Here is a 27,995-nt window from a genome sequence, read left to right as displayed (position 1 = left end):
ACCCTTGATTCCTGAGCTGAGGCAGCCTGACTTGGTCCTGGAAGAGACCCTGTCAAAGCTGAAGGGGGAGGGGGCTCTGTTGTTGCTGTACAACAGCCTTTCCCCATTCTGCTTTGAAAGATGCCTTGATGAGGCCTTTAAAGAGTCAGATGCAGGTAGCACCTACAGGTGCAGTAACAACCCAAACTGGTACTTGGCTCAGCAGTGAGGATGAGCAAGAAGGAAGGAGGTGTGAGGATGGAAACATAAGTGTGATGTTGCAGCCTGTACAGGGAAGGGTTCTGGAAAAACATGGGTGGGGAAAAACATCCCTAGGTGAAACAGAAGAAGTGGGAACCAATCTCAGCCACAGCCGTGCAACGTGGAGTCCAGTCGTAAAGCTGCTCCGGTTTGATGCCAGTCAGGGGGAGACGAAAATTTGCTCTGTGATACCCTTGGCTTTGGAGTGCATCAGTTTGGACGTGCTTTGGCAGCAGGTGGCTTGGGGGGCGGTGTGCGAGGCGGGTCGCGCAGTGCTCTGGCGGCGGGGAGCCGTGGCGGGGCCGCGGAGACCCGTGCCCGCTGGCGGCTGCCACACCTGTACCCTGGGCTGCCACCGTGTCTCCCTCCCTGTGCCCACCCCGACCGTCTTCTCCGCTTCTTCTCCTCCTCCAGCGCCCAGGGCGGAGGCGGAGGCGGAGGAGGAGGAGGAGCAGGACGCCGCCGGTGATGGACGTCTCCCGGAGATAGCCGCCGCCATGAGCCAGCCGCCTGCAGGGGGCGCCGCCGCCGCGGCCGCGGCCGCCGAGCCTCGCCTCCATCCCGAGGGCAGCAGCGGCAGGAAGCAGCAGCGAGCCTCCTCTCCGGCCAGAGCCCGGGACACCCCCCCGCGGCCGCCGCCCGCGGCCGCCGCCGCCGCCGCTGCCGCCGCCGCCGCCGCCGCCGCCGCCGCCGCCCGCGGCCCGGCCGCCGCCAAGCCCGGCGCGGGGCGGCCGCAGCCGGCGCAGCCGCCGAGATCCGCCCGCGGCCGCGCCGCCGACAAGCCGCCGCGCAGCGCGGCGCCGCCGGGAGCTGTCCAGCCCGGCGCCGGTGCTGAACCGCCGCCCGCCGCCCCGCCGCGGCCGCCCGAGCCCGCCGCGGCCGGCAAGGCCTCCCCGGGGGCGGCCGCCGAGGAGCCGCCGCTGCGGGACGCGGAGCCGGCGGCGCCCCCTGCAGGAGGCGGCGGCGGCGGGGGGGAGCGCGAGGGGGCGGTGGCGCTGCAGCCGCCGCCGCCGCCGCCGCCGCCCAGGCACTGGCGGGGGAAAGCGGGGCGGTCTCCGCTGAAGGGCGCGGGGGAGGCGGCCGCGGCGCCTCCATCTTCCTCGGGCGCGGGGAAGGGCCGCGGGGCGGCGGGCGGCGGCGGGTACTGGAAGGAGGGATGCCTGCAAAGTGAGCTCATCCAGTTCCACCTCAGGAAGGGGCTGGCGGCGGCCGCCCAGATGCAAACCAAGGGCAGCAACCACAGCACCAGCGGCAGCGCTACCTCCTCCTCCTCCTCCTCCTCTTCCGCGGCAGCGGCCGCCGCCGCCTCGGCGGAGCCTCCCCTGGCCGCCTCCCCCTCCTCCTCCTCCTCCTCGCCCTCTGCCATGGCGGCGGCCGGGGCCGAGGGGCTGCGGCAGGGCGAGGCGGGCGGCGGCGGCAGGAGCGGCGCCCCCGAGGGCGCCCTGAGCCCGCAGCGGCAGGAGGAGCTGCAGGAGGAGATGGAGAAGCTGCGCGAGGAGAACGACAGCCTCAAGGTGAGGGGCCGGCGCGGCCGTTGGGGCGGCTGGGGCCCTGGGTGGGGCTCTTGGGGCACCCACCAACGGGCCGGGGCCGGGGCTGGGGTCGGGGTCGGGCCGGGCTGGGCTGAGGTGGGAGGCAGACAGGGGCCGGGCCGGGCAGCTCTCCGCAAAGGGACGCTTCCCTGCCTCCCCCTTCCCTGGCGTGAGGTGTGAGGGAGGTTTAAGATGGCCCTGCCGTGGGGTGTGCGGGCGGTGGTACTCTTCTAGTTCCTTACGGCGCTTTTAGCGAGCGCTGCTGTGTTTACCCAGTATCCTTACGGGGAGGAGGGCCTGTCTTCGAGCTCCATTTTGGCCACCTTCCCCTGTGCTTAGCGTCACTGATGTTTGTGGTTTTGACCCACCTGTTGCATCCCTGTCCCCTTCTTGCCCCGGTGTCAGAATGAGATAGATGAACTGAGGACTGAGATGGATGAGATGAGGGACAGTTTCTTCGAGGAAGATGCTTGTCAGCTTCAAGAAATGCGCCACGAACTGGAGCGAGCCAACAAGAATTGCCGGATCCTTCAATACCGGCTGCGCAAGGCCGAGCGCAAGAGGCTCCGCTACGCACAGACCGGAGAGATCGACGGAGAGCTTTTGCGCAGCATGGAGCAGGACCTCAAGGTACAGGAGGGAGCAGGTGTCAAGGAGCAGGACACCGGGAGGTGGAGACACAACCATGCTCTGTGGTCTTCAGTGACTCAGGCATTTCCATCCCTCCGTTGTAAAACACACAGCCACTACAGCACGTGGGGTAACAGTGGCCTAAACTTACCTTAGTGATAGACTTAGAAGCACCCCAGTAAGTAGCCCTGTAGTAAGATTTTGTGAGTAGGTTATTTGCAGCCATAGCCCATTCATGTTTTGTTGAGCTAGTGTGCAGGAAGTAATTCAAATACGGGTTAGGATCTAGGGGCTTTGGATCTTTTATGGTGAACACACAATGTACTCTACCACCACAGCATTGAACCAACCTCACTGGATAGTCCCATTGATTCTTAGGGGATTACAATGCTCTGTGGTAAGATTTCAGTGGACTGTTAGATTGAGTATTTGCAGAGTCACAACATGAAATCCTGACTCCATTGATGTCAGTGGAAAAGCTATAGTTATCTTCAGTGAAGCCAAGGTTTTCCTCATCTGCCTAAAATCATAGACAGAGCTCATAGAATTTCAGTGTGTGATCTCGGTATCCAGTCTGTAACTTCTGAACGAACCACAGCCCGATGTTGAAGAAAGAGTTTCAGTCTTTGTTTAAAGATTGCCCTTGGTGAAGTATCTCCGTTCCAGATTGCTCCAGTTACGGGAAAAAATGTTTCTTGTGCTAGGTGGAAGTTGTTTAACTTCTACTTCCATCCACTAGATATTGTTAAGGCTTTTCCCACTGAGTCAGCGCTTCTCAGCCTTTTTTCAGTTGACAAGTCTCTCAGCCATTTCTCAGTGGAAATGCAGACTGCTGTATGGCCAATTTGAGCTTCCTGGCCACACTTCTGCCCAGGACTAGTTGCCTGTGACTCCGTGGATTCTACTGATTACAACTGAAAATACTAATTTAATATAGGATCACGGACAAGGTCATTTTTTAGCTTCTTTTTGTGTATAGATTATAAATGCTATATAAGTATAAGAAATTGCAAGTCTGTTATTCCAAAGTTTTTTTTCAGACTTTGGTCAGCTTTTCTGAAAATCTTCTAGCCTGTCATCATTCTTACTAAGTTTGGACACCAAGTCAAGACACATTATTCCAGTAATTTTCTCATTAGTGCCATTTAGAATGCTAATGTCCTTCTCTATATTTCTATTTGATATTCCTTTTCTGTGCATACTCAAAAATCACATTTGCTGTTTTGGCCATGACCATTCTGTAAGTAGAGCTGTTTGCATGGCCCTTGACAAAACATTTTCTTCCTGATCAGAAACAAAATTGGTGGAAATACCTTTTTGATGCATCTTTTTTAGGGATAAGATAGAATTTCTGATCAAAACAAGTGACATTTTGCACACTCAAAATGCTATTCAGGTGAAGAGTTGAGAAATTCACCTTTGCAAGCAGAATTTGAACAGGACCCTGCATGTCCCGTGTGAATATTATGCTTCCAGCCTATCGAGTTGGTTTCTTTGTTGACTCAGTGCTACTTTGTACTAACGACTGATATATTCACAGGGCCTGGGAGAGAAATTGATTCTGTGGTTAGGCGCTCACCTGCAATATAGGAGATACTAATTCAAGCCTTAGGTTGAAATGGACAAAGGGGTCACTTTAATTAGGATTTGTTGCTTGTCTTTCCTCTTGTCTTTCCTCATTACCAGACAAGTGACTATTTTGAAAAGGAATGGCATTTTTGTAAAACATTCCCACAGATCAGGATTTTGTTCTGCTTTGGAATAGGAATGAATGTCAAATGCCAAATTTCTGCCAAATGGAATTCCTGGTTTTTAGTTAACTATAACTGTAGCTCATGTGCAGTTCTTTGCAGTATTGCCAAGTCCTTTCCTGAAGAATTTCTATCCAAAATAACACTGCCCATTTTACAAGGGTAATGTAATAGGGAACATAATCCCTTAGAGATACAATCTTGCATACATCTGTATTAAAATGCATCTTGCATAAGTGAGCCTTTTTCCCATGTGATCTAGTTTGCTCTGTAGGATTTACCTTTATTGTGACTCGATGAAATTTTGTGCCAAAAATCGTTACTAGCAATGACTTTATTATTTCTTTATATTCACTGATATATAGGCTGCAATTATAAAGACAAATTCTGGTAGGATGTCGTTAGATACGTCCCCAGTTGTTGTCCGTTTACTTTGAGTGGATAACCAAATGCACAGTTTAATACCAAGTATGGGAAAAGACATCAAGATACAGCTCTGTGACTTGATATGATTCTCACCTCATTCCGCAGTCTCTCTGGAGTGTGGTTATAATTAAATTCCCCTCCGCTCGCTGTTTCTTTTGGGCATTATGTGTCTTGAGTGTGTGTGCAATGGGGGATGTTATTGAATGATCTTGTGCTACACTGCAGTGTTGTGTCAGTAATTCACACACACAGTGTTTCTTGTCGGGGAGGGTGAGTCACTAGCTGCTGCTGTTTTCTGATAGGTCGGATTCTTCTGGATTGCTTGCTTACAATTATTTTTTCTTTAGAGTTTTAGTATGTCAAAGGGAGTTCTTAAAAACATAATGATCGTCATATGGAAAGCTGTAACGGGTAGCTCTCTGAGCTCCCCTAGCTAATGCTAAGAAGGATTAATTATACTTTCCAATGTTATAAAAAAGCAACAAATTAGACTTTTCAAGCCGTGTGTGTCAAAGTCACCATCATAACAGTGGTTAGTGTACATTTAAATATTTTTAATGCATGATTATAGTTTCGGTGGTTTCACAAAATACAGTGCAAGTGGCTCAAATGGCAAAATTCACATTAACTTACACAAGGAAAGCGAGTTAGGTTTTGGTATGTGCCTTTTAACACTATTCCTGTGAAAATGCTTTTCAAGACAGAAAGCGAAAGTGTTAGTGATTGTGTTCATTTAAAAAATATTGTACATCATTTAGGTAAATAAAAGATCAATAAAAATGTTGTTTGCTTCTATTTTACTCTTTGAAATAGTGGTAAATGCCAGGTATTGGCATATTTTAATATATAACCATGCATGAGGGAGAGAGAGACTAGCAGGCACAACTCAAATTGTATCCCAATTGTTAGTAGCCCTATACAATGCATAGGTACAGTAGGCCTGGAGAAGACCCTGCTTTTGCCTGATGCTTCCACATCTTAAGTTTTTGAAGGACATCTGCCTTAGTGCATTGAGAAGTGTAAGCTGGCAATGCTTGAGAAAACACATGCTTCACTGTCTCCAAGAATAATGAAGATACCGTTTCATTGTTGGTATAAAGAAACCTGAGAAAGTGTTTAGTGGTTTAGTGTGGTTTTCAGTTAAGTCTGTAGGAAGAATATTCAATATTTTGTGGGAACTGGCTTGAATTTTGAATCGTTTAGAATTCCACCTGTGGATGTCGTTGTCTAAATGTTTCCTTACATACTACTTCCATAAAAACATCCAAAACTAGCCTGTAAATAGTTGTTTAGATGCTTAGTATGGTAGCAGTAAATCTTTTTCTTCTTTCTTTCTTTTGAAATACCATTCTATTTAGGTTGCAAAAGATGTATCGGTGAGACTTCATCATGAATTAGAAAACGTGGAAGAAAAACGCACTGTGACAGAAGATGAAAATGAAAAATTAAGACAGCAGCTTATAGAAGTTGAAATTGCAAAACAGGCACTACAGAACGAACTAGAAAAAATGAAAGAGGTTAGTGTTGCTATTTACTTCTACATAAAGTGTCTGAACTTCTCAAATTCTAATTGCTGAAATATTTCTCTTCCGTAACTTGTTTTGGGAGCACAAAATATGGCAGATAAAGCTTGAAAGTAGCAAAGCGTGGTGCAGAACAGCTTAGTTACTGGGAAGCTGAGAACAAACTAGAAAAATGCAGTGTTTCCTAGAAGAAACAGAAACCAAAATGAGGCTTTGTTTTCCTCGTACAAGGAAATGTGGAACGGGGTTCAGAGGCTTTCAGACGCTGTGCTTATATAAGATAGGTGGAAGAATGCTGAAGGGAGTTAGTCTAGTTCTGAAAATTATGTTCCCTATATATTTTTACAAGGACCACTATTTTTCCCTTACTAGCTGCTTACTAGTAGGTGCAGTGAAGACTGGAGATCTAACCACCTCCCCATTATATTCTATCGTGTTCTTAGTACTGGAGAAGAGAGTACTTAGTACTCTCCGAGTACTGGAGAGTGAGTGACTCTACCCAACCTTTCAGTTTAAGCATAATTTTATGTTGTTATCCAATTCACCTTCACAATTACTCCATTGCCGCTATATAGATGCAAGATACTGTCCCATCAAACAAGCAGAAAATGTATTACGGCAGTATTAGCATGGCAGACTGAGAGATAATAAAGCAAATAATAATAAAGCAAATCTTAAAAGGAGAAAGTGTTTCGACTAGCAATGAATCCTCCAAACAGATTTTAGAAACAACTCTCGATTTCAGTGCTTAAAATTCAATGAAAGTCATTGATTTTCATGTTTAGTAATATTCCCTAGCAGGAAGGCCAAAGTCTACTTTAATCTTGCATGAAACAGAAGAAATGTATTTCAGTTGCTAAGAAAGTTAGGAGATTTTCAGCTATATGGTAAGTTAAATTATCTTTAGGAATTGCAAGGGCTTACTTAAAGTGAGGTAGTATTAAAAATATTCATATGTTTTCCTTACAGGAAATGAATCTCAAACATGTTAGTAGAGGATAAACAGGTGTTTATTGCCACCTGCTACTGCTTTTCCGGATAACTGCGGATTTGAAAAGGGCATGAAATCTGAGCCTTTTCCAGCTGCCCCCTCCTCTGCCTGGGAATTTTTCTCTTCTGTTTTCACTCTGGTTTCCATCACAAAATACCACTGCCCTCCATTGCCATGACCATCTTCTTTACGAGAGCATGATCTTTCTGTAATTATCCTTATAACTTGTTTATAGACTTGGCTGTACTCCAAATCTTCCCTTATTCTTGTCCATTCAGACTCTATGGCCTGGTATTTCTTACAGATTCCTATTTCTGAATCCTGTGCTCCTGACCTGTGGTAGGTTGTACCTCAGTTAGCTTCTTTTACCTTGCTAATTCTCGTGGGTCTTTGGATTAAAATGAAGGGTAATGGCAATTTAATACCTTACACTTTGTGGGAACTATATACCTGCAGGAAACTAACCCAATAAATAGGTTTCCTCATCTCTTATCCTCTGTGATCTCTTTCTCGTTATCATAATTCTGCCCTCTAGCCCACTATGCTGAACTGTGGTTCTGCTGTTCTTATATTGCACTTCTTTCTTTAGATTAAGCGTTTATCCCTTTCCGTCTTTGCTCTTGTTATCAATTGAAAGATACTTAGTACTCCAGAGGACAGGAAAACATCATGTTTAAACCCAGGGCTCTTCTACACAATACTCTTTTCAAGAAGCTGAAGCAGATGGATGGTTCCCATTGGCACCGAACAGGAGCACTGGGCCAGAATGCAAAAATGCATTAAGACTCTATGCCAGAGTAGAGGTGGAGCTGACCAAGAGTCGGAAATGCATCCTGATACTGAACTGGGGAGGGGAACTTTGCCATGCGCAGTCATTGTGCGCATCATCATAATTAGGGAGTAATTTTTATCTATATATTTCAAACATTAGGCTACTGAGCCTCATCCAGTAAGAAAAGAGACCTCAGGACTTTTTGTACTAGATGAAGAAAGTTGGAGGGTGGTTGAGGAAATGCAGGTCAGAGAAAAACAAGCTGGAAGTGAAGCAAATTGTTATGCACTTCGCAAACATGCCGTGACTTGGAGAACCAATGGAAGGAGGTTGGTGAAGAATGCTAATTCTTACAATTTTGAAATTTAGGATCTATGAAGAAGCTATGAAAATATTAAAACATTTTCATACAGAACAACTTAACAGCATATGAAACCGCGATGAAAACAATCCCAAGCAGTCTAAAGTGCCTTAGAGCTTTTCTGTGACAAGTATCTTTTTTTCTTCTTGTGCAGCCAGGGGTTTCCTGTGTCTTAAATGTCATTGCAAGATGGTCATAAGGCTCATTTTCTGTTTGCTTGTTATTTATTTCCACTAGGTTCATTGTTCTACAACCCTTTGTAATTTCAGTACACTCATTATAACCAATGGAACCTCTTGGTTAAGTAAGTTTTACTTAGCATAAATAGGCATGCAGAGTGGAAATGTTTTGTCTGGATTCTGATCTTAACTTCTATTGACCTTAGAGTTAATGATAGAATTAATCGTCACAGTCAATGAAGGGTTTTTTCCTATTATTATTTTACAGCACAATAACAGTGCTCACCATATGTATAACTGATTTCTGACCTTTTATGTCATCAAACGTACTGCAAAAACACAACTCTAATTTTACGTGTTGGCTAGCAAAAGCTTCCCATTCTTTTTAAAATCTCTTTATTTGTAACTGCCTTGGGAAATTTGCTCTCCTTTTATGATGAACAGTGTGAGACAGCAGAGAACAGTTGAAAGATGTACTAGAAAATGTTGGAGAGAGAAGCAGTATTTTATGTCAGGTAGTCTCTAGAGCATGATCAGAGCCAAAGTTCTCTTTGTAGAGATTCTCTGCTGTTTTAAAAAAAATGTAGGTAGGCTTGACTGCAAATATGTATGAAAGATAAATGCTAGCAGATGTGTTTGTGCAGAGGCAGATCTAGAGTCTTTCACTGAACCTTTGGGTGAATACAGACTTGTGAACGTCTGCATCTATTAACACAGAGAGATAGCTGCTATTTCCTTTCTTGATTTGAAGCTTTTGAGAAAGAAGAATTGTGATATATTGCCTGAGAAATGGAAGTTAATGTTGCTGATGTCAGCAGAACCTTGCAAGCATCCAGAATTTGGAAGGTGTTCTAGCAAAGTGTATGCTTTCTGCCAGTTACTCTTCCTTGCAGTCCCATTTGAGCAACCTACAGCTAGTTCATTTAACAGCGTATATATCCACATATCCTGCATATATCCAAATGGAAACACCGGATTTTTCATCTGGGCTCTCAGTTCTAAGAATTTCTTTGCAGCAACTGCTATCGATTGCTACTTTATTATGTGTTCTTCTTAATTGCAGTACTTGTTGGGAAGCTGAGAACAAAGTAGGGAAATTAAGTGTTTTCTAGAAGAAACAGAAACCAAATTGTAGCTAGATACAATTTTTTATATCTAAAAAATTTGTGGGTTGGGTTCCTTACCAATGAACCCATGAGCTGCGTTCATTAGTTTGTTTTTAATTTTTATGCTCTTTTTTAAGTATGCGGTAAGCAAAGGCACTGTTCAAATCTGCAACTGTACTCATGCTGTTGAAAACTGACAAAGGCTTAATAATTCAAAAAGACTGGTAACCATTTGTCAAAGCTGAGCTAACTCCTGTAGAGCTTTTCGTTCTAATAGCATGAAATAAGAATTCATTCAGTTGCTATAGCTGTGTAGGAAATGCCCAATTAGCCATGCTTTGCATGGTTTGCTGTGAGAGAAATGAAGAATGTGGCGAATATGACAGATGTACTGGACCCTGGGCTTCAGAAATCCTCATTGCAATGCAGATACGGAGTTGCAGGAGGCACTGTGCTTTCCGAGACATATATCTTTATGGATAGGAATCTATGAATTGCTCTGCTAGTTCTCCAGGCTGGCCAGATGCAAAACAGCTCAGTTCTTATAGCCACATTAGGGTGATGTTCTACTCAAACTAACACTTTCTTTTTCTAAGCGTAATTTATTAGCTCAGGAATAGAGCTACCAATAACTGTGGCTATATGGCATGTAGACCAGCGTTTTCTCTTGTGTCCAGTCAATTCAGAATGCAGGCAGAGGAATTTGTTTCCCTATGTGTGTCAGTGTTTTCTTGGAGTGAGGCCTCTCTGTCAAAAAGTCTGTATTGTACACTGCATGAAAGCGGACCAAGATAGCATCGGTTAGGGAACTGGGCACTGGGCTTGGAGAGAGGAATCTGAATTCTAGTCCTGATTTTGATGCTAACCTGCTGTGGAACCACAGAAAAGTAATGATACTTTTCTGTTTCCACTTGCAACCTTTGTCTGCCCTGTTTATATAGCCTGTGGCTACAGATTAGCTCTTTACACATCTCTGAGTGCTTAGGCTGCTTAGAAATCAGGAGAGTAGCTGGAGATTTGGCAACAAAAGCTACAATGGTAGAGCTGTGAAGAGGACAGGTGTGGGATGACCCAGTCCCAGCCCCTTGATCAGCAGTACCAGTGAATAAGCCAGTGTCAGTCTGCTTGTGTCTAATCCCACTATGTCTCTTCGTTAAAGAACAAACGTCTCTCCTTTTCATAGCCCTTTCTCTTCCTAAGTCCTTTCTCCTTCCCTTCATCCCTCCAGCTCTTCATCAGTGTCCAACCTTCCCTCTGGATTTCAAGCCTCCTTCAGTTCATTGCCCTCATACTCAGTAAGTTTTCCCCTCTTTCTTAGTCACAGTTTCTCTCATCTGTGAACTTTGTCCCCTTTTCCTCATTCTTCCCCCCCCTCATTCAAAACGGTCAGCTGCTTTGCTTGGTTCTGTTCCTATCCTTATTTTGAAGTATAACTCTTTAATTTCTGCATCTGTGGACTGGGAACAGTATGGGATCACTCATTTTACTAGGGAACAGCAACTATATCGGTATGAGCGCAAGAGAAAATTATCTCTGGTTCTAATGCCTGGCCTTAACCTTTCCTAGACCAAAATGGAGCAACAACTGCAGGAATAGTCAGGCTTTGCCTTCTACCCTGGAGTCAGAACATGGTATATCAGTTGGGAGTGAATACGTAGACAGGCCAACAGCTGAGGACGGGGGAGGATGTGACACTTTGTAAATAAGGACTTTTCAGTAAATTTAACTGGTAAACTCCAATAAATAATCACCTGGCTGTATATAGGAATGGAATTTTGAATGGTTATAAGTTGGCCAGTCATGATTTGGGTCAATTAGAAAAGTAAGAGATATATATCTAATACAGACACAAAATCTCTGCTAACAGACATACTGGACATAGCACAGCTGCTAGAGTTCTTTAATATGAGCAAAACAAGGTATCCCCTTCTTGAAAAGAGCTGAATCATTTTCTGAAATTTTCCAAAATACTAACAACCTTGATATTTATCCTGAGACAGATACTTAGCATGGAAAATCTCAGCTCCAACATCTAAAATGTGACAAAGTTGTAAGAAACTGGAAATAGATCTCATAATAGGTGGTGTATTGCAGCATTACCAATAGGCAAGGCAAGCAGATCCAACAGCAATATTACATTTTTTGGATGCCTTGAGAATTGAAACTTTCTGTCGCAGGCTTCTTAGTTAAAAAGTGTCTTTGGTCAATTGCAGGCAAATGTTTTCATAACTGAGGAACAGATCTATATATTCCTGCTGTCAGAAGTTGTAAAAACTTTAGGATACAGAAGAAGATATGCGTGGTTTGTATGGACCACTGAAGGGATCACTGCTGTAAGCTGCTGTGAGCAGGCTTGTTGCTTTTAGTATCTGATGGAAGGCCACACTGCTGTGGCGTAATAACTCAACTTCTTGCTATTGTCTTTGGGAATGTGCATTATTTTCATAAGGTGGGGATGCATTTGGTCTTTAAGTAGTAACAAGTTTAGAAATGTCTTTTGCTGCCTTGTTTTTAATATTCTGTGCCACAGAAATTATCAGGAATTTTTGCATAGTCAGAGGATGCTCAGCAAGAGTATGAATGGCTGAATTAAACTGTGTGTTAACCGATGTTACAAAACCTTAATCAACATCCACAGTCTCAGAAGCAAACCTAGTTTGTTTGTTTATGCTCTTGTCCTACTTGTTTTTTGTGTATTTTTTCTAGATAGATTCATATATCGGAAGGGACCAGTCATTTGGGTTGGAAGTTCATATGGTCCAACCCCCTACTCAAAGCAGGACCAGCTTTGATCAGCTTGCTCAGAGCTTTGAGTATCTCTGAGAAAGGAGATTCCACAACCTCTCTGGGCACCTCTTCCAGTGTTTGATCGTTCTCATTGTGAAATGTTTTTCCTAATATCTAGTCAGACTTTCTTGTGTTGAACTTTGTATCCACTGCCTTTTGTCCTATCCCTGCGCATCTCTGAGAAGAATTTCTCAGTCTTGTCTGTACCTTCCTGTTAGGTAGCCAAAGACGACAATAAGAACCTCCCTGAGCCTTCTTGTCTTAAGACTGAACAAACTTTTAGCCTGCCCTTGCGTATCTTGTGCGTCAGCCCCCTAGTTATCTAGACAGTCCTCTGCTAGACCTGCCCCAGTATGCCAGTATCTTCACATACAGTTTCACAAGTGCTGAACAGAGGAGAAAAATCTTGTATCTCAACCTACTGGCTAAGCTAATAAAGCCCAATATGCAGTTAGTATTCAGTGCTGGAAGGGTACACTACTGACTCACGTTCAGCTTGTTTTCTGTGAGGATCCCCAGCCTGGTTCTTTTCTGCAGAGCTACTTTCTATCCAGTGGGCACCTAATATATACTGGTGTATGGGTGTGCTCCGTCCCACGTGTTGGACTTTGCATTTGTCTTTGATGACCTCGTGAGGATCTTGTCAGTCCATTTCCCCAGCACATCGAGTTCTCTCTGAATAGCAGCCCTGTCGACTACCAGCATGTTGCCTGTCTGCCCCTCAACAATTCAATCTTGTATCATCTGTGAATTTGCTGATATGCACTCTATCCTATTTCCAGGATGGCTTTCAGGAGGATTTGCTCTATAATCTCCCCAGAGACTGCAGAGAAACTGACTGGACTGTAGTTCCCCAGCTCTGTCTTTTTGCCCTTCTTGACATTTGCCTTTCCAGTCGTCAAGAACTTCTCCCAGTCACCATGACCTTTCACAGATGATAGAGAATGGTCTTGCAGTGACAGCAGCCAACCCCTGCAATACCTTGCGCTGCATCCTGTCTAGTCCCATGGACTCATGTATGTCTACTTGTTTAAGTGATCTTCCTCTACTGTGGATAATGCTTCACTCCTGCAGATTCTGCTAGTAGGCCTGGGGACCTGGGAGGCCTGAAGATAAATAGTACTGTTAAAGCCAAGGCCAAAAAGATATTGGGTAACTTGGACTTAACCACAGGCTTTATTACTAGGTCCCCTGCCCCACTGAGAAGCATGCCAACCTTTTCCTTAGCTTTCCTTTTGCAAGGCACTTAGAGAAGCCTTGCTTGTTATCCTTCACTAGTTTCAACTCCAGTTGAGCTTAGGCTTTCCTAATTCCTTCCCTTCACACTCAGGGAAAGTCTCTATAGTTCTGCTGGGTAACCCATCCCTGCTTCCAACTCCCGTGTACTTCCTTCTAGCATCTGAGCTCAGACAGGAGTTCCACATACATCTATACTTGCTTGACTTTCTCCACATCAGAACGGGCCATTCTTCTGCTTTAAAAAAGTTTTTGCTAAGAATCCACCAGCTCTTCCAGGCCTTTTTGCCCTTCAGGGTACTTTCTTACAGGTTCTTGCCAAGTAGGTCCATGAAATCCTTTCAAAATCTGCTCTCCTGAAGTCCATGGTTTTAATTCCACCATTTGTCTTGCTCGCTTCTCTCAGGACCTTAAGCTCTACCATCTCATAGCCACTGCTGTCAGTGCTACCATCAGTGTTCACATCTCTGACCTGTTCCTCCTTATTCGTAAGAGGTCCATCAGGGTGCCTCCCACAGTTGGTTAATTGATCATGTGGTGTCAAGAAATTGTCTTCCTCACATAGCAGAGATCATGTAGCGTCCTCTAGTTGTCTAAAGAAGGCTTCATCCATTTTCTCTCTTCATGAGGTATCTGTAGCAGATACCCAAAATGATGTCAGCCATGCTTGTGTGCCTTCTGATCCTTACCCATAAGCTTGCAACCGGCCTATCAGCTGTTGCAAGGCAAAGCTTGATGCGTTTGAACTCTGTGTTGCGTAGAGCACAACCCTTCCTCCTCGCCTTCTCAGCCTGTCCTTCCTAAAGAGCCTATATTAATCCATTACCACATGCAGCCATGTGAGCTATCCCATCATGCCTCCGTGATCGCAGTGAGATCTTGGCTCTGTAACATAGATTTCTAGCCTCTGTGTGTTTCCCGTGGTGTGTGCATAGAGGCCACTTGAGATGGTTTTCTGGCTGTGCTGCTTTGACAGGGAAAGTGTGAGAGTTTCCTCCGTTGTGCTGTCCCCAAGGCACTTCCGAATTGCCCCTCATGCTTCCGTTTCTCTTCAAAGTTTGAGCCTGCTACTCTCCTATTTCAGAGAGAGCTAGTAATGGAGGAGTAATGGAGTAGAGATAAGCTAGAGAGAGATGAGATATTGGTATACCTGCTGAAGTAGCTGATGAATCATAAGATGAGTGAAGTAAGCTGTATTATTTGAAGAGTTACAGTAATTTACTTGCTCGTGGCACAAGATGGCAGCAGGGGAGGGTTTATAAGTCTCTCACAGGCCTAGTTCTTTCCTGGGTCTTTTGAAAGACCCGAATGTTGAGTTCGTCAGCAGCACTTTTACTAACGGTACCTTTAAGCAGAGAGTTTCAGTGATCTGGGCTCTCAGTTTGCTGCCTCATGAAAATTCTTTTTCCTTCAGTGAAAAGAAAAAAAAGATAATGAAGAGACTTCTTTTAAGAGAGATAAGAAACAACTCTCTGCCTGGGTTTATACAGTAAAAAGCAAAAAATGTCCTTTCTCCAAACCCAGCTCAGTGATTCTATGACTGTGTGATTCTCTGTGACTCTATACGCCACATCTCCCCAGATGCAGAACCCCCAGTTACTTCTGTTAGACTGACCTACATGAAATTCTGTTACATTTTGTATCCAGCCCAAACATTTTGTTCCTTTAAAAACACTAGTCAGCAGGGATGCTATTAATAATCTGTGAGGGTGTGATTCTGACATCTTTGCTCAGAGCACACTCTGATCAATTCCACCAATTTCACAGTAAGCAAGATAAGTAAAATTTGCTTCAATGTAGTTCTTTGAGTATGAGAAAAGAATCATAACGGAAAAACAGATTAATTTGTGTTCCCTAAAAATGGCATATCATGAACAGGAAAAAAATGACATGCATTTAAGAAGTTGGTTCACCCATAATTAAAATGTAACTTTATGAGGTTTATGCATCAGCCATCAGCAATTTACCTGAGTCATTTGTTTCAATGAGTTTACCAACACCAAAAATAAACAGCCTGGTCAAAAAAGTTGTAGCTCCAAAATATATGCAATAAATAATGAAAGATTCAAAAAAAAAAAAAACTCTAAATATTCCTTACTGCAAAGACTTTTTGTGAGAAAAGATGCCTAGAAGAGACTTTTTAAGAGTCATTGAAGCCAGGGCGCTGTTTTATGGTTACTTATTAAATTGTCTTCAAATTTGCAAGGATTGTGCGAAAGGAGTGGCGGGTTTCCTTGCTAACAGGAAAATGGTAATAAAAGAGTGGCAACTGTAGTGAAAAAGTATATGTGGCATGTGTTTAAAACAGAAAGAAAAGAATTTAACCATCATAAAATAAAGCTTAATCAACTCTTTCAGTCTGTAAACACTACTGTAGTTTGATGAGGGTGAGGAGGTTCCTTCCCTTTGCCAGGAAAAACGTTACTTTTTTCCTTCCTTTTTGTAATGGATATGGGTAGTCTTTGATTTGCACTTTCCCTTGTCAAAGTAAGTCATTTTTACTGGTGCTGCATACAGTGTCCAGGTGAAATCAGGGTCCCTTCCTTCCCAGTAGCTTATATAAAAAAAAGATAATGAGCATTTGAAAACATAGGCAAAGAAAAAGAGATAAGCCTCCAATCACATAGGAACTGTGTATTAGAGAAAGGACTTGACCCCCTACACCCTATTATCAAGTCTGCAAATTAAAACCATTTCTTCCCTTGGATCGTGTTTCTCAAAGGCATTCATTGGTGCAGATTTACTTCCATTAGTTAGCAGTTATCTTTTAAATATAAACCAGGCTAAGACGTGGGCCCACACACTGACATGTGATTGCCAGCACATCCCTGGGATGATTTTGGCCTGGGCAAGCTACCATTGCTTCTATGCTTGCGCATGATTGGGGTCTAGCCTCGGGCTGAGTTCATTCCTGATTGATAGTTTGGATGCATTCGTGCTTGTTTGGGAGGAAGCTGTAAGCAAGTTTAGCTATATCGTCAGTTTAGCTGAAAGTAGACTGAGTTGTTGAGTACCAGATGGCATCAGGTCCTGAGAACAGTCCCTGACCTGTTTCATTTGCTAGTGTAAGAATGGGCGAAGGTCCCTGACTTAGTATGGAGCCAAAGGAGATACCAAATGAGATGCAGAACAGCAAATCCAGTCCATTGCTGCTTTGTGAATTCCTACTGCTTGAGAATAACTGGCAAGGGGCAATCACTAGCAGTCGCAGTGCTGACAGAACTGGCATGCCCAGATGTCTGTGTGAGTAATGAACAGTGCGGTAACTGTGGCTCAGGTGGTGGATGGGAACTTGTTACCAGAGAGAAAATGGTTTGTGAACTCCCAGTGGGGCAGCCTGGAAGATTGCTAGAGGCTTTAGGGAGTGACTTCCTCAAGATCTAAAGGAGGAAGTATGCCTTTTATTATCTCATTACCTAAGCAGGCAGTGGTGCTAATGACTGCAAATTCAAAATACCTCAAAATACCATACCTCGAAATACCTCAAAATACCATACCGCACTAACAAATGGAGGAAAGTCTGGAGAAGCTAGTGTTGCTTGGCTCACAGTAAGTCGTCTGATAATCTCTTTTTGGCACTGTGCTGTTTGTAAGCCCAAGAAGTTTACTTATTTTCTGGGAAAAGACAGTTCTATAGGAATCTGTATTGTCCTCAGTCACAGAAGACAAATTTTCATTTTTGTCCTTCCCAATTTTAATATGTTTTTGCTCAAATGGACATTTAATTGTCCAAATACATGTCTTAAACATGGAGGTACCAACCTGACTGCTCAAATGAAAGAAAAAGATGCCAGGTATTTTAAAATCCTAGTATAAAAATGAGCTCATGTTTTAGCTAGCTTTACATTAGCTATCATACTACCTTTCACAGTTGTATCCATGATGGTACATCAGCCACATTGGCTGTCTTGTTGCTGTTCTGCTAAAGTTTCCTTAAGTAATATATTATATCTTTTTCTCTTTTTTTCTTTTTAAAGTTCCAACTATAAATTTATTTCTGCCCATTTTATCATTTTTTGGCAAGTCTCTGGAATTCTGTGTGAGGTCCTTGAAGAGCAAATCAAGCATAGTTTGTATAATTTGCTTATTTCTTAAAGAAAGAGATTGGATAATAGATTAAATTCAACCTCTTCATAGTGCTGCGAGAGCATGAAGAGGGTTCAGACGTAGCCCTGGGTTCTCTAGTTTTACAGGGAATCCTGATAACTTTTCAAAATGGCTCTCTATCACCTCGAAGGCTTTACAGAGGCAGAACAGGGAAATTTTCTAAATGCTGATCCAGAGCTCTAGATACACATTATAGTGCAGACTCAATATACACCAAATGTCATAATCCTTTGCTGGAAGTCTCACCATAGCCTTGAAGAAAAGCAATAATAAATAATTTTTGCCCCTTACACCACTGTGTTCGGTGCACTGCTTAAGGGCAGTTGTCTCTTCAAGAGGCACCTGGACAAAACAGAGCATTTACAGAGTGCTGCTAAAGGTCAAAGCTCAGCTTATTTCAGGTTGGAGGGAAAATTACCATAGCTTTGTTTTTGTTTAGTGCGTGCGTGCTCACTGCTCTCTTCAGGGCTTCCTTTCTCATGGTCTTAAATCAGGCTCTTCAGCAAGCGCCCATGAAACTGAATTTTGTTTTACATTCTCTGGTGCTGCTGGCAAGTATGCAATTAATAAATAAACCTGGCCACTCTGTCCCCTCGTAGATTTATCAGTTATTCTGCACATGGAATTTACCAGCGTGTTTTTAAGGTGCCTGCACTCCTCATGGCTCTTCAGCAGAGCCCCCAGGGCCCTAGGTAGTTTGTCCCTGCCCTGTGAGGGTGAGCAGAGGGTAGCACTGTAGAGGTAAGCGCTCTTCTGAACGCAGCTGCCAGTGCTAGGAACAAGAAGCTTGTCTTGTCATAATACAGATGGCTGTTCCGAAGCATGTCATGTCATTACTCCCCTCAGGGAGTAATGTCAGTGCAGTTTCAAGTATAAAAACAGGTGAAAAAGACTGGCAAGACCTCAAATGGGAACACAGACAACACAGCCATATGAAACAAAACTCACAGAAATTGTTATGTTTACTATTGAATAGATTACTCATTCCCTTTTCAGAATGGTGATTCAGAGCACTTAGGTGGCTAGGGTAACATATCCAGTATTTACAGAATCAGAAACACCAAACGAAGCAAGCATATCTTATGTGCAGCTATATATAACAAACACTTCCTGAAGGACAGAAAATACTGTTTGATAACCAGTATGTTAATGCCATATAGTAGGATGCACAAGATGTAGTGTGATACTCTGGGCTTTTGATCGGGCTGTAAATCTTGGTCCTTTTCTTTCGAAGCTGCTGCCCAAGCAATCTTATTTTTTTTATTTCTCAAAAAAGAGGCAATCCAACTTGCACGTTCTGTTGCACATGCTTTGCAATGTCTCTTGCATTTCTCTCCTGTGCGTTCAAAAATAAAAGACTGTGCAGTGCGCTGAGGCTCTCAGTGCAGTGGATGTTGTTTCTTTGACTACAGTAAGGATTTTGACACTGTTTCTCATAACGTCCTCGTACACAAACTGATAAAGCATGGACTAGTTAAGTGGACAGTGAGGTGGACTGTAAACTGCTTGAAATTCCAGGCTTAAAGAATTGTGATCAGCAGTACGATGTCTAGCTGGAGGCTGGTCACCACACTAGTGGTGTACCTGTCAGGGAGGAGCAAGGGCCAGCTGCTTCCTAAAGGACAAGAAGCCAGGAGCCAAGCATGAAAACACAGCCAGCAGGGCAAGGTCCTCGCCAGACAATCCAGTACCTTGGTAAGGTGAGCAAGGCAGGCCTGGAGATCACAGCCATGGTCAGCCAAGAGTCCAGATCACCAGACAAGTTTGTGGTGGTGATGCAGGTCTGGGGTTATGCTAGGAAGTCAGTCCGCAGGTCAGGATCAGGTCCAGTGATGATAACCAGGTTCAGAAACAGCCCAGTGATCACCAGACAGATCTATAGCGACGAGAGGTCCAAGGCCAAGTCAAGAAGTTGTCAGTCCACAGATCAGGATTGAGATCAACGTAGTCCATGGCCAGACACAGCCGTGACAGATCTGGAAAGAGGTACGCCTACAACATAGCTCAGTCAGGCACTGAACACCCATACCTGAGGTTAAGTGCAGCTCCAGGGTCCGTGGGCAGGAGGTGGGTGGAGGCCACCTAGGGTGGAAGCTGTAGGTGATACTGGTTAGCGCAATTAAGGCCTGTTAGTGCACTCAGGCCTATGGCAGTTCTCCATGGTACATACCAGAGCCAATACTGTATAACCTATTTGTTAATGACTTGAATGATGGGAGAGAGTGTATCCTCAGCAAGTTTGCAGATGATACAAAAGTGGGAGTGGTTGATGCACCAGATGGTTGCACTGCCATTCAGAGGGACCTCGAGAGGCTGGAGAAATGGACAGAGAGGAGCCTCGAAGTTCAGCAAATGGAAATCCAAAGTCCTGCACCTGGGGAAGAATAACTCCATGCACCAGTACGTGCTGGGGGACGTCCCAGCTTTGCAGAGAAGGACCTGGGAGACCTGATGGGCAAGTCAAACGTGTGCCAGCAATGTGTCCCTGTGACCAAGAAGGCCAATGGGATCCTGGGGTGCATTGGAAAGAGTGGTGTCAGCAGGTCGAAGAAGGTAATCCTTTCCCTCTGCTCAGCCCTGGTGAGGCCACATCTGAACGACTGTGTCCAGTCCTGGGCTCCCCAATACAAGAGAGACATGGCACTACTAGAAAGAGTCCAGCGGAGGGCTACAAAGATGATGAGGAGACTGGAGCATCTCTCCTGTGAAGCAAGGTTGAGATAGCTGGGACCGTTTAGCCTGGAAATGCCAGGGAGCAGAGTGGGCCGGCTCTTCCCTAAGGGACAGGGAGCCAGGAGCCAAGTGGGAAACCACAGCTGGCAAGGCAGAGGCCTCAGCAATCTGGGTCCAGTCCCACAATATCCAAGTGAGGCAACCATGGCAGGCCCAGAGATTGTGGCTAGGTTCAGTTAGGAGGCCAGATCGTCAGGCAAGTTTGTGATGATGAGGCAGGTCTGAAGTCACGCCAGGAAGTCAATACACAGGTCAGAATCAGGTCTAGTGATCCACCATAAAGACGCAGGACTGAGATGGGGCTGGGAAGTCAATCCACGGGTCAGGATCTAGATCAACAGGGGCTGGGGCTGGGGCTGGGGCTGGGGCTGGGGCTGGGGCTGGGGCTGGGGCTGATCTGAAGACCCGCGCTCCTCCACAATAGCTCATGTAAAGGCCCAAGCCTGAGCTGAAGTGGAGCTGCTGGGTCTATAGGTAAGGAGGTGTGAACGGAGGCGCCAGGTGAGGCTAAGGCTTATTGGTGGCCTCAGGCCCTGATAGGAGAAGAGATGTCTTGGGGGGATTTAATCAATTTGTATGGATATCTTATGGGAGAGTGTAAAGAAGATGAAGCCAGACTCTTTTCACTGATGCCCAGTGATGGGGACAAGAGACAACGGATGCAAACTGTAAAACAGGAAATTTCGTTTAAACATAAGAAAAGAACTTTTTTTATTCTGAAGGTGGTCAGACACTTGAACAGATTGCCTAGAGAGGTTGTGGAGTCTTTGTCCTGGGAGATACTCAAAATCCAAGTGGACATGGCCCTGAGAAACCTGCCCTTGTTGACCCTGCTCTGAGCAGGTGGGTTAGACTAGATGATTTCTAGGTCCCTTGCAACCCTGTCCGTTCTGTGATTTTTCTCAGTGATGCACGTTCTGTGGTCTGTGTTTGTTAATAACAAGTAATCTGATTTCTCATTTTGCAGCAGAGCATACAGGGGTTTGAACAGGGCTCACTTCTGGAAGGGGAGAAAGGAAATGGTTGCCAGATTATTTCTGTTATCAGGGAGACTTCAGAGTCTGTCCAGCCTAGCCTTCTTCACAGGCAAAACAGCCAAATGAACAGCCGGTCAGAAGCAGGTACATCCTATCAAACAGGGCATTTTCCCTTATACTGATACACCAGTGTTTTGTGCACTGTGCACAGTGTTCTGTGCAATGTAGCTGTACGCGCACGTGTACAGAGCCTACATCAGGCAGACATCTCGCACCCAATAAGGTGAGTGATGTATGAAAAATGAAGCACAGCAGAGAAAATAGCATACATGTCACAGTGGTGGGGAATACAAATGCTAACAAATTGCTAACAAATGGCTTCTGTGGCTAGGCTGTACAAGATTAGAGACTGTATGTGATCAGACAAGATAACAAGTTGTTTCTTCATTAACTACCAGCATGCTAGTTGTGCTTTACCTCTGAACAGTCTTTGAAGTATGCTACGCTTCGAACCACCTTCTTCCTTTAGAGGCTTGTATTTGTGTACATTTATAGCCATATTCTATGGTGTATGTCACTGAATATTGCGTAGAGATGAGTCACATTGTGTACCACAGGGAGAGCACCCAGCTGTAGGTTCACCCAGCTGTAGCTGGGCTCTGGGATCAGTCAGACTGCTCTTCTGAAATCTGTGGTGTCAATATCAGCTTGGAGTAAGAACACCAGGCTTTTCGTGTTTGGTCACTACAACCTAGAGCCTTATTTTTAACTTACCACAGTATTCATCTTTTTCATCGAGAAGTGCAACCCTCTGCGATTTTAACATATTCAGGCCTTGATAACACTTCGTAGTTATGAGTACTGAAAGAGGCATTTATTATTCTGAAGTAAAGGGCATTGGATTAACCTCTTAGATGTGCAGGGATATTTTTCTGAAGTGTTTGTTTCTGTTGAGTTGCTTTGACATAGTGCGTGTCTTTTCAGTGCTGGTATTAACAACAGCATATTTTGAGATATGTAGAGTGAGACCTGTGGATATCAATTCCATTTTGCTTTGGCTCATCCTAGTTGTATGATTGTGTTAATTGAATTTGGCTACCTCAACTATGAATCCAGGTTAGGGTAATCACTGAGCTCCCTGCTTAGGTCACAGATGAGTACTTGCACTTAGAAGGTATTTGCCATGCATCTGCTTCCATCAATGTTATGTATAGTGAAAGACTTCTGCATCCCTCTAAAGCATAACTGATAATGACATCGTAGTGGTCTAATTACCAGGAGTGCTTTCTTTTACCGGCTTGGCTGAATCATTTTAATTCTTACAGATGCTAGCAGCTTAGGTCTCTGATTAAGTGGTTAATTAAAGGAACCAATAACAGTGCCACAGAAAAGAGTTTTGAACTGGAACATTACCTCGGTGGTATGCAAACAGAGACATACACTCAAAGGTTCATTTTCCATGTGGCATGTTTCTATTAGTGTTGTTGCTGTGCTCCCAAACTGCAGTTAAGCTTCATATGTTCAGAAGCTGTGAGGCCAGAATAGTATATTTGATCCACCACTCTGGCCTCCTGCATAACTGTCGTAAATACCTCTGTGCTATCTTCTTTAAACTGATGCCTGTCTTTCAGAAAAGCGTGCTGGTCTGTCTGTGTTAAACATTGACAGCTATGAAGAGTCTACCCCAACTCTTCCTGAACTGTTCTCATAACAATTAAAAATTCTTATCTCCCTTCTCATCTGAATTAGCTGAAAACTAGTTACCAACTAGGTAACAGATATTACAACCATGCTAAATTCAGGAGTCCAGTATCAATGCTTTGTTATTTATCTGCATGCTCAGGGTGGACATCATCTAGCTATCTGAAAATGAAGCAGTTAATCTAAGTTAGGAATTTGGCTTCTCTCGAGGCAGAAGGATACATACTACTTGCAGATGATCCTTGTCTGAGGATGGGCTGAATCTATGGAGATGCCTGTCCATTTCTACTGACTACACAGGGAGCCTCAATGTTGGCATGCATATTGTAAGACTAAATTAAGCCTTTCTGGGTACAAAATTACACTTGAACCTCGGTTCAGGTGATTATCCTCTATGATCCCATCATCCTTTTCAGAGATATTGATTTCCAAGATAATTTCTCTAATCTGTAGACTATTTTTGCTATTGTCTGAGCATTGGTTTCATTCCTTATTCTTGCACACACATATAGATATATTTTTGTCATGTTAAAACACATTGCTTTATTGTACTCAGGTTTGTATCAGTGACTGTCCTTTTCATTAATTAACATTTCTCCAGCCTTTGCTCTATCTGCAGGCTTATCTGTGGTTATTTTATGTTTCCTTCCAGACAGGAGCTAAAAATGTTAATTAGCATAGGACCAAGAATTGATTCCTGTGTGACCCCATTAGAACTGCTGTGGCATTAATTTGCAGGTGATCTGCTGGTTTGATGACGTTTATGATAAACGCTAAAGAGTTGGATGTTTGTTCATGATAGCTAGTTAAAAATGCATCCCAGTGATCAAATATTTATAATGAGTTGAAAACTGTCAAGCTTCATTTCAAAATGAGATTTTCACATTCCTAGTAAAGAGAACCTTTAAATAAGAGTCTTAAATCAACCTCTACATGAAGGTTTTAAAGCAGCCTAAGAGCCACAGCCCCTTCCCTTGCTGGGAATAAGCATTACCCTTTAAAAGCTGAGCAAATTTCATTTAGGAGGAAGAGACATGGGGTTCAGTCAACAGTCTTCTGAGCCTCCTGTAGCAGACTGGCCCCTTGCTCCAGCCAGTGCTGCAACATTCTCCTTCCCTTCCTCTCCATCTCTGCGTGATAGAAGTACTGAGAAAGCACTGGGTGCAGGCTTATGGGAGCGCAGGCTGGTACCACATACAGTGAGGAAGGTGGGTGTGGGGTTGTGCAAACTGCTAAAATGTCTTCTTTCAGTTTTCACTTCTAGCCTTTGTGCTTTATTTGCTAGAGAACCTTCTTTGCGTGAGCTGCTCAACAAAGCTTAGATTAAAACTCAATTTTAATTTGTGGCAGGATCACACTGGCATCAAATCTTGAGCGCACAGCAGAGTCTGATCCTCTGTTTTCAATAACGTCGATTCCCAAGCACCTTTCATGTTTCCTCTTATGTCATATTATGGAAAATATTTTTCAGCCAACTTACAGGCTGTTAGCTTTACAGTAGAGTTTCCCCAAGTAAAACAGATGAAAAGGAGACAGAAAGAAAAAGAATACGCCTTCTTATAGTTAGAAGACAGAAGGATGATTGCTGAACACGAGAGAGATGAATTTCTCTCCCTATTAACAGAAAATCTCCTGCCCGCTGTTCAGACTTCTAGACCAAGTGTAGGTTTCAGAATTTTTCCTACTTGAATTCTTCTCAATTTTTTGCATCCTCTCAAACAAACTCTAAAATCTGATTTAGTCAGCTTTTTCACTTGACTTTTTCTGTGAGATGTCCCTTTAACCAGAGGTGCTGTGCAAGGTCCACCATCTTGTAGGGGAAGCTGCAAAGCTTCTTTCTCTGCCGTGTGCCTATGAGACTACCTGATGTACATGTTTTTGCTGCTGCCCCACCCTGTGAATCCAGGTGAGTGACTGTAAGGGCTGTCTGTGCATGTAATACAATTTTTCAGTATGAAACCAACTTGAACACAGCTGTGTGCCTGTATAGAAGTCGGTTCTGGAAAGCAGTGGGTTGATCATGTTTCCATTTAGCAGAATAGAGGTGCACTCCGTGTTGTGCAAAGAATCATTCTTTTTTTCCTTCTCATTACTTTTTGTTGTCACACTAACCTTCTTTGCTGGAATGTTGTAACTACCCTTCGGTTTATATATATACATTTCTGTGACCAAGCTAATGAACCTAAACTGGTTGTTTGCATTGTCATGTGCTCTTGAGACAATTTGTTTGCAATCTTTTCTGAGATGTTGAAGACAAAGACTTTGAAGGCTAAGAAGACTTGAAAATCTCTTCATATGGTAATAGGTGTGAAAAAGAAGGCTCTTTTTATATTTGGTAAAACCTGTAATGTATTTAATTCATAACTGCCATACCCATGTCTGTGACTTTTGTTTACTGCTATTCTTGTATGGTGGTATGTTGAACTGTATTGACGGCACTGTCTATCATACTGGCACTCCCAGATAAAAATTAGGGTGCATTGTACTAAACACTGTATAATGCCTGACAAAAAAACCTGACCCTCTTCTCTCAATGAAGACATGATGGAGCTGACAAATGAACAGCAGCTTGGACAAGCTTCAGGAAATAGGTTTAACTAGCATCACTGTACAACCAAGTATCTTATTCCAGGGTTTTTGTTCCAGAGGATGTGTGTTCTGAGATTGACTTTGGCATCTTGGGAATTGAGGGAGCTGACTGTGATTCCTGCCTCGATAATGTGGCTTACCTGGACAGTACTGGGGAACTGAGCATGTATCACTCTTCCATCCTTTGAAAGGTTCAAATGACAGGAGACATCTTCCTCTTAAAATAAGTTACTTCCGCTATTTTCTGATATCCTGCTGGATGAGGGAGAGTGTAATTACAGGATATCAGAATTTGACCTGCTACTTGACCAGGTCATATGGAGAGCTTTGAAAAGGCAGCTTTCATCTTCTACTGCTCAAGACTTTTGTTAATAAGAAGGAAGTAAATGCAATGGAAGCATAATACGTACTATTTGCTGCTTCTTTTTACAAATTGTAAAGAATGTTTTTGCCTGGTTGTATCCCACAACTGTCGTTATTTGCTTTAGCAGTGAATTTTTTGGTTCAATATGCAAAGTGAGTTTCTTTGGGAAAAGTATAAATTTTCAGTCTTTTTTCCTCTTTTTAAGTTTTTTTTATAATTGACGAATAATGGCAAAGGATCTGAAAATGATAACTGAAGTAATTTTTAAAAAATGGAGGTGAATTAATACAAATATTGGAAGGCAACTTCATTTTTCTCCTCTGAAATATAAAGACATTAAAAAGACTTTATGTAAGAACAGCTTTTCCCTCTTTGGTGAAATAGTAAGGTTTGCTTAGATTTTATATCCTTCCACATCAGTATTTTCCAGTATGCCGTTTTTAATGTGAAGAGAGCATTGCGAGATCTGGAGGGCTCTGCTTAGATCCACAGCTTTATATTTGTTCATAGACATGCATGTTTCCTTGCATTTCACATCTCCCCTGCTTTTCTTCCTTGCCTCATTTTTGCAAGCAAATAGACTGCTGAAATACACAGGACTCCTGCCCTTGCAAGACAGTAGAAAGAGTAATGGGTTTGTATGACTCCACATGCTTGTGCCAATGACAGACAAAGCCAGTTTGTTCCTGGCAAGTTGTCCACTAAAGTGACTGACAGTATAGGAGGAGTTTGGTCTGTATCTGAAAAAGGCTGATACGAGTCACAGAATAAGGGGGCATTTTAAAAACAAAAATTATTTTGAAGAGAAAGTATATTTTCAGTTTGGCAACAAGAATAGTGTCTATTTAGTTTTTAATGCATATTCTAATGCATTGAATTAAAGTTCATGGCAGTAACCTGAAAATTCTGTCTTCTTATGTCTGTTTTGATCCAGATCCATGATCTAACCAAGGTTTACTTGAATGGAGGGAAAATGCAGAAATAACCTTAAGCCATATTTCCATTTCCCTGATCATGATCATGCAGGACCAGACAGAGGCAAGTTTGCTTTATGAGGATGAATAAGGGCTGTTAGGGGAGCTCTGTGCACTCATAGATCCCTTTATGTGGTGGCAATTCCTCCTGTGGTTGCTCGCATGGGTTTTTACATCATTTACCCTAGGATCAAGCTTGAAATATGAAATAATCGAATTGAAGTCTCTTGAAAATCTTGGTATGTTTTGTTTAAGGCTTCTTTTTAAACTGCAGAGAACAATTTGATTAGTTTAGAATCAGGTAGCAAGAACCTGAGTTCATTTTACGGCTTTGCCAGTCAGCTGAGTGTGATACTATTACTTCTGCATTGAATTATTATACAGTAGATGCCAGATCATTTTATGCTCTGAGAAGCTCCCAGCATCACAGCTGATGTTAGAATTGCATATTTGGCTTGCAGTTTAAGGCTGGCAATAAGCAAGGCTTTTGACACTGTCTCCCATCGCATCCTCCTAGGTAAGCTCAGGAAGTGTGGGCTAGACGAGTGGACGGTGAGGTGGATTGAGAACTGGCTGGATGGCCGAGCTCAGAGGGTTGTGGTGAATGGTGCAGAGTCCAGTTGGAGGCCTGCAGCTAGTGGTGTCCCCCAGGGGTCAGTCCTGGGTACAGTCTTGTTCAATGTATTCATCGAGGACCTGGAGGAAGGGACAGAGTGCACCCTCAGCAAGTTTGCTGATGATACTAAACTGGGGGGAGAGGCTGACACACCAGAAGGCTGTGCTGCCATTCAGAGGGACCTGGACAGGCTGGAGAGCTGGGCGGAGAGGAACCTCCTGAAGTTCCACAAAGGCAAGTGCAAGGTCCTGCACCTAGGCAGGAATAATCCCATGCACCAGGACAGGCTGGGGGCTGACCTGCTGGAAAGTAGCTCTGCCGAGAAGGACCTGGGAGTCCTGGTGGACAACAAGTTAAGCATGAGCCAGCAGTGTGTCCTTGTGGCCAAGAAGGCCCATGG

At 43.8% G+C, this 27,995-nt stretch overlaps 1 protein-coding gene across 8 annotated transcripts in view; it reads left to right on the top strand.

Moving 5' to 3' along the window:
* The window catches only part of MTCL3 (MTCL family member 3), a 47,263-nt gene that overhangs the window by 1,817 nt on the left and 17,451 nt on the right, over positions 1-27,995 (top strand). For all 8 annotated transcript variants that reach the window (XM_068938251.1, XM_068938253.1, XM_068938250.1 and 5 more), the window contains 3 exons: positions 655-1,754; positions 2,178-2,402; positions 5,938-6,096. In XM_068938251.1, coding sequence (XP_068794352.1) covers positions 655-1,754; positions 2,178-2,402; positions 5,938-6,096 — 1,484 coding nt within the window. The remainder of the gene's footprint in view (positions 1-654; positions 1,755-2,177; positions 2,403-5,937; positions 6,097-27,995) is intronic.

This window comes from Struthio camelus, chromosome 3 (assembly GCF_040807025.1).
Source record: "Struthio camelus isolate bStrCam1 chromosome 3, bStrCam1.hap1, whole genome shotgun sequence".
NCBI classification, from domain to species: Eukaryota; Metazoa; Chordata; class Aves; order Struthioniformes; family Struthionidae; genus Struthio; species Struthio camelus.
The sequence above is the reverse complement of the archived record's forward strand: the minus strand, read 5'-3'. Positions and strand labels throughout refer to the sequence as shown.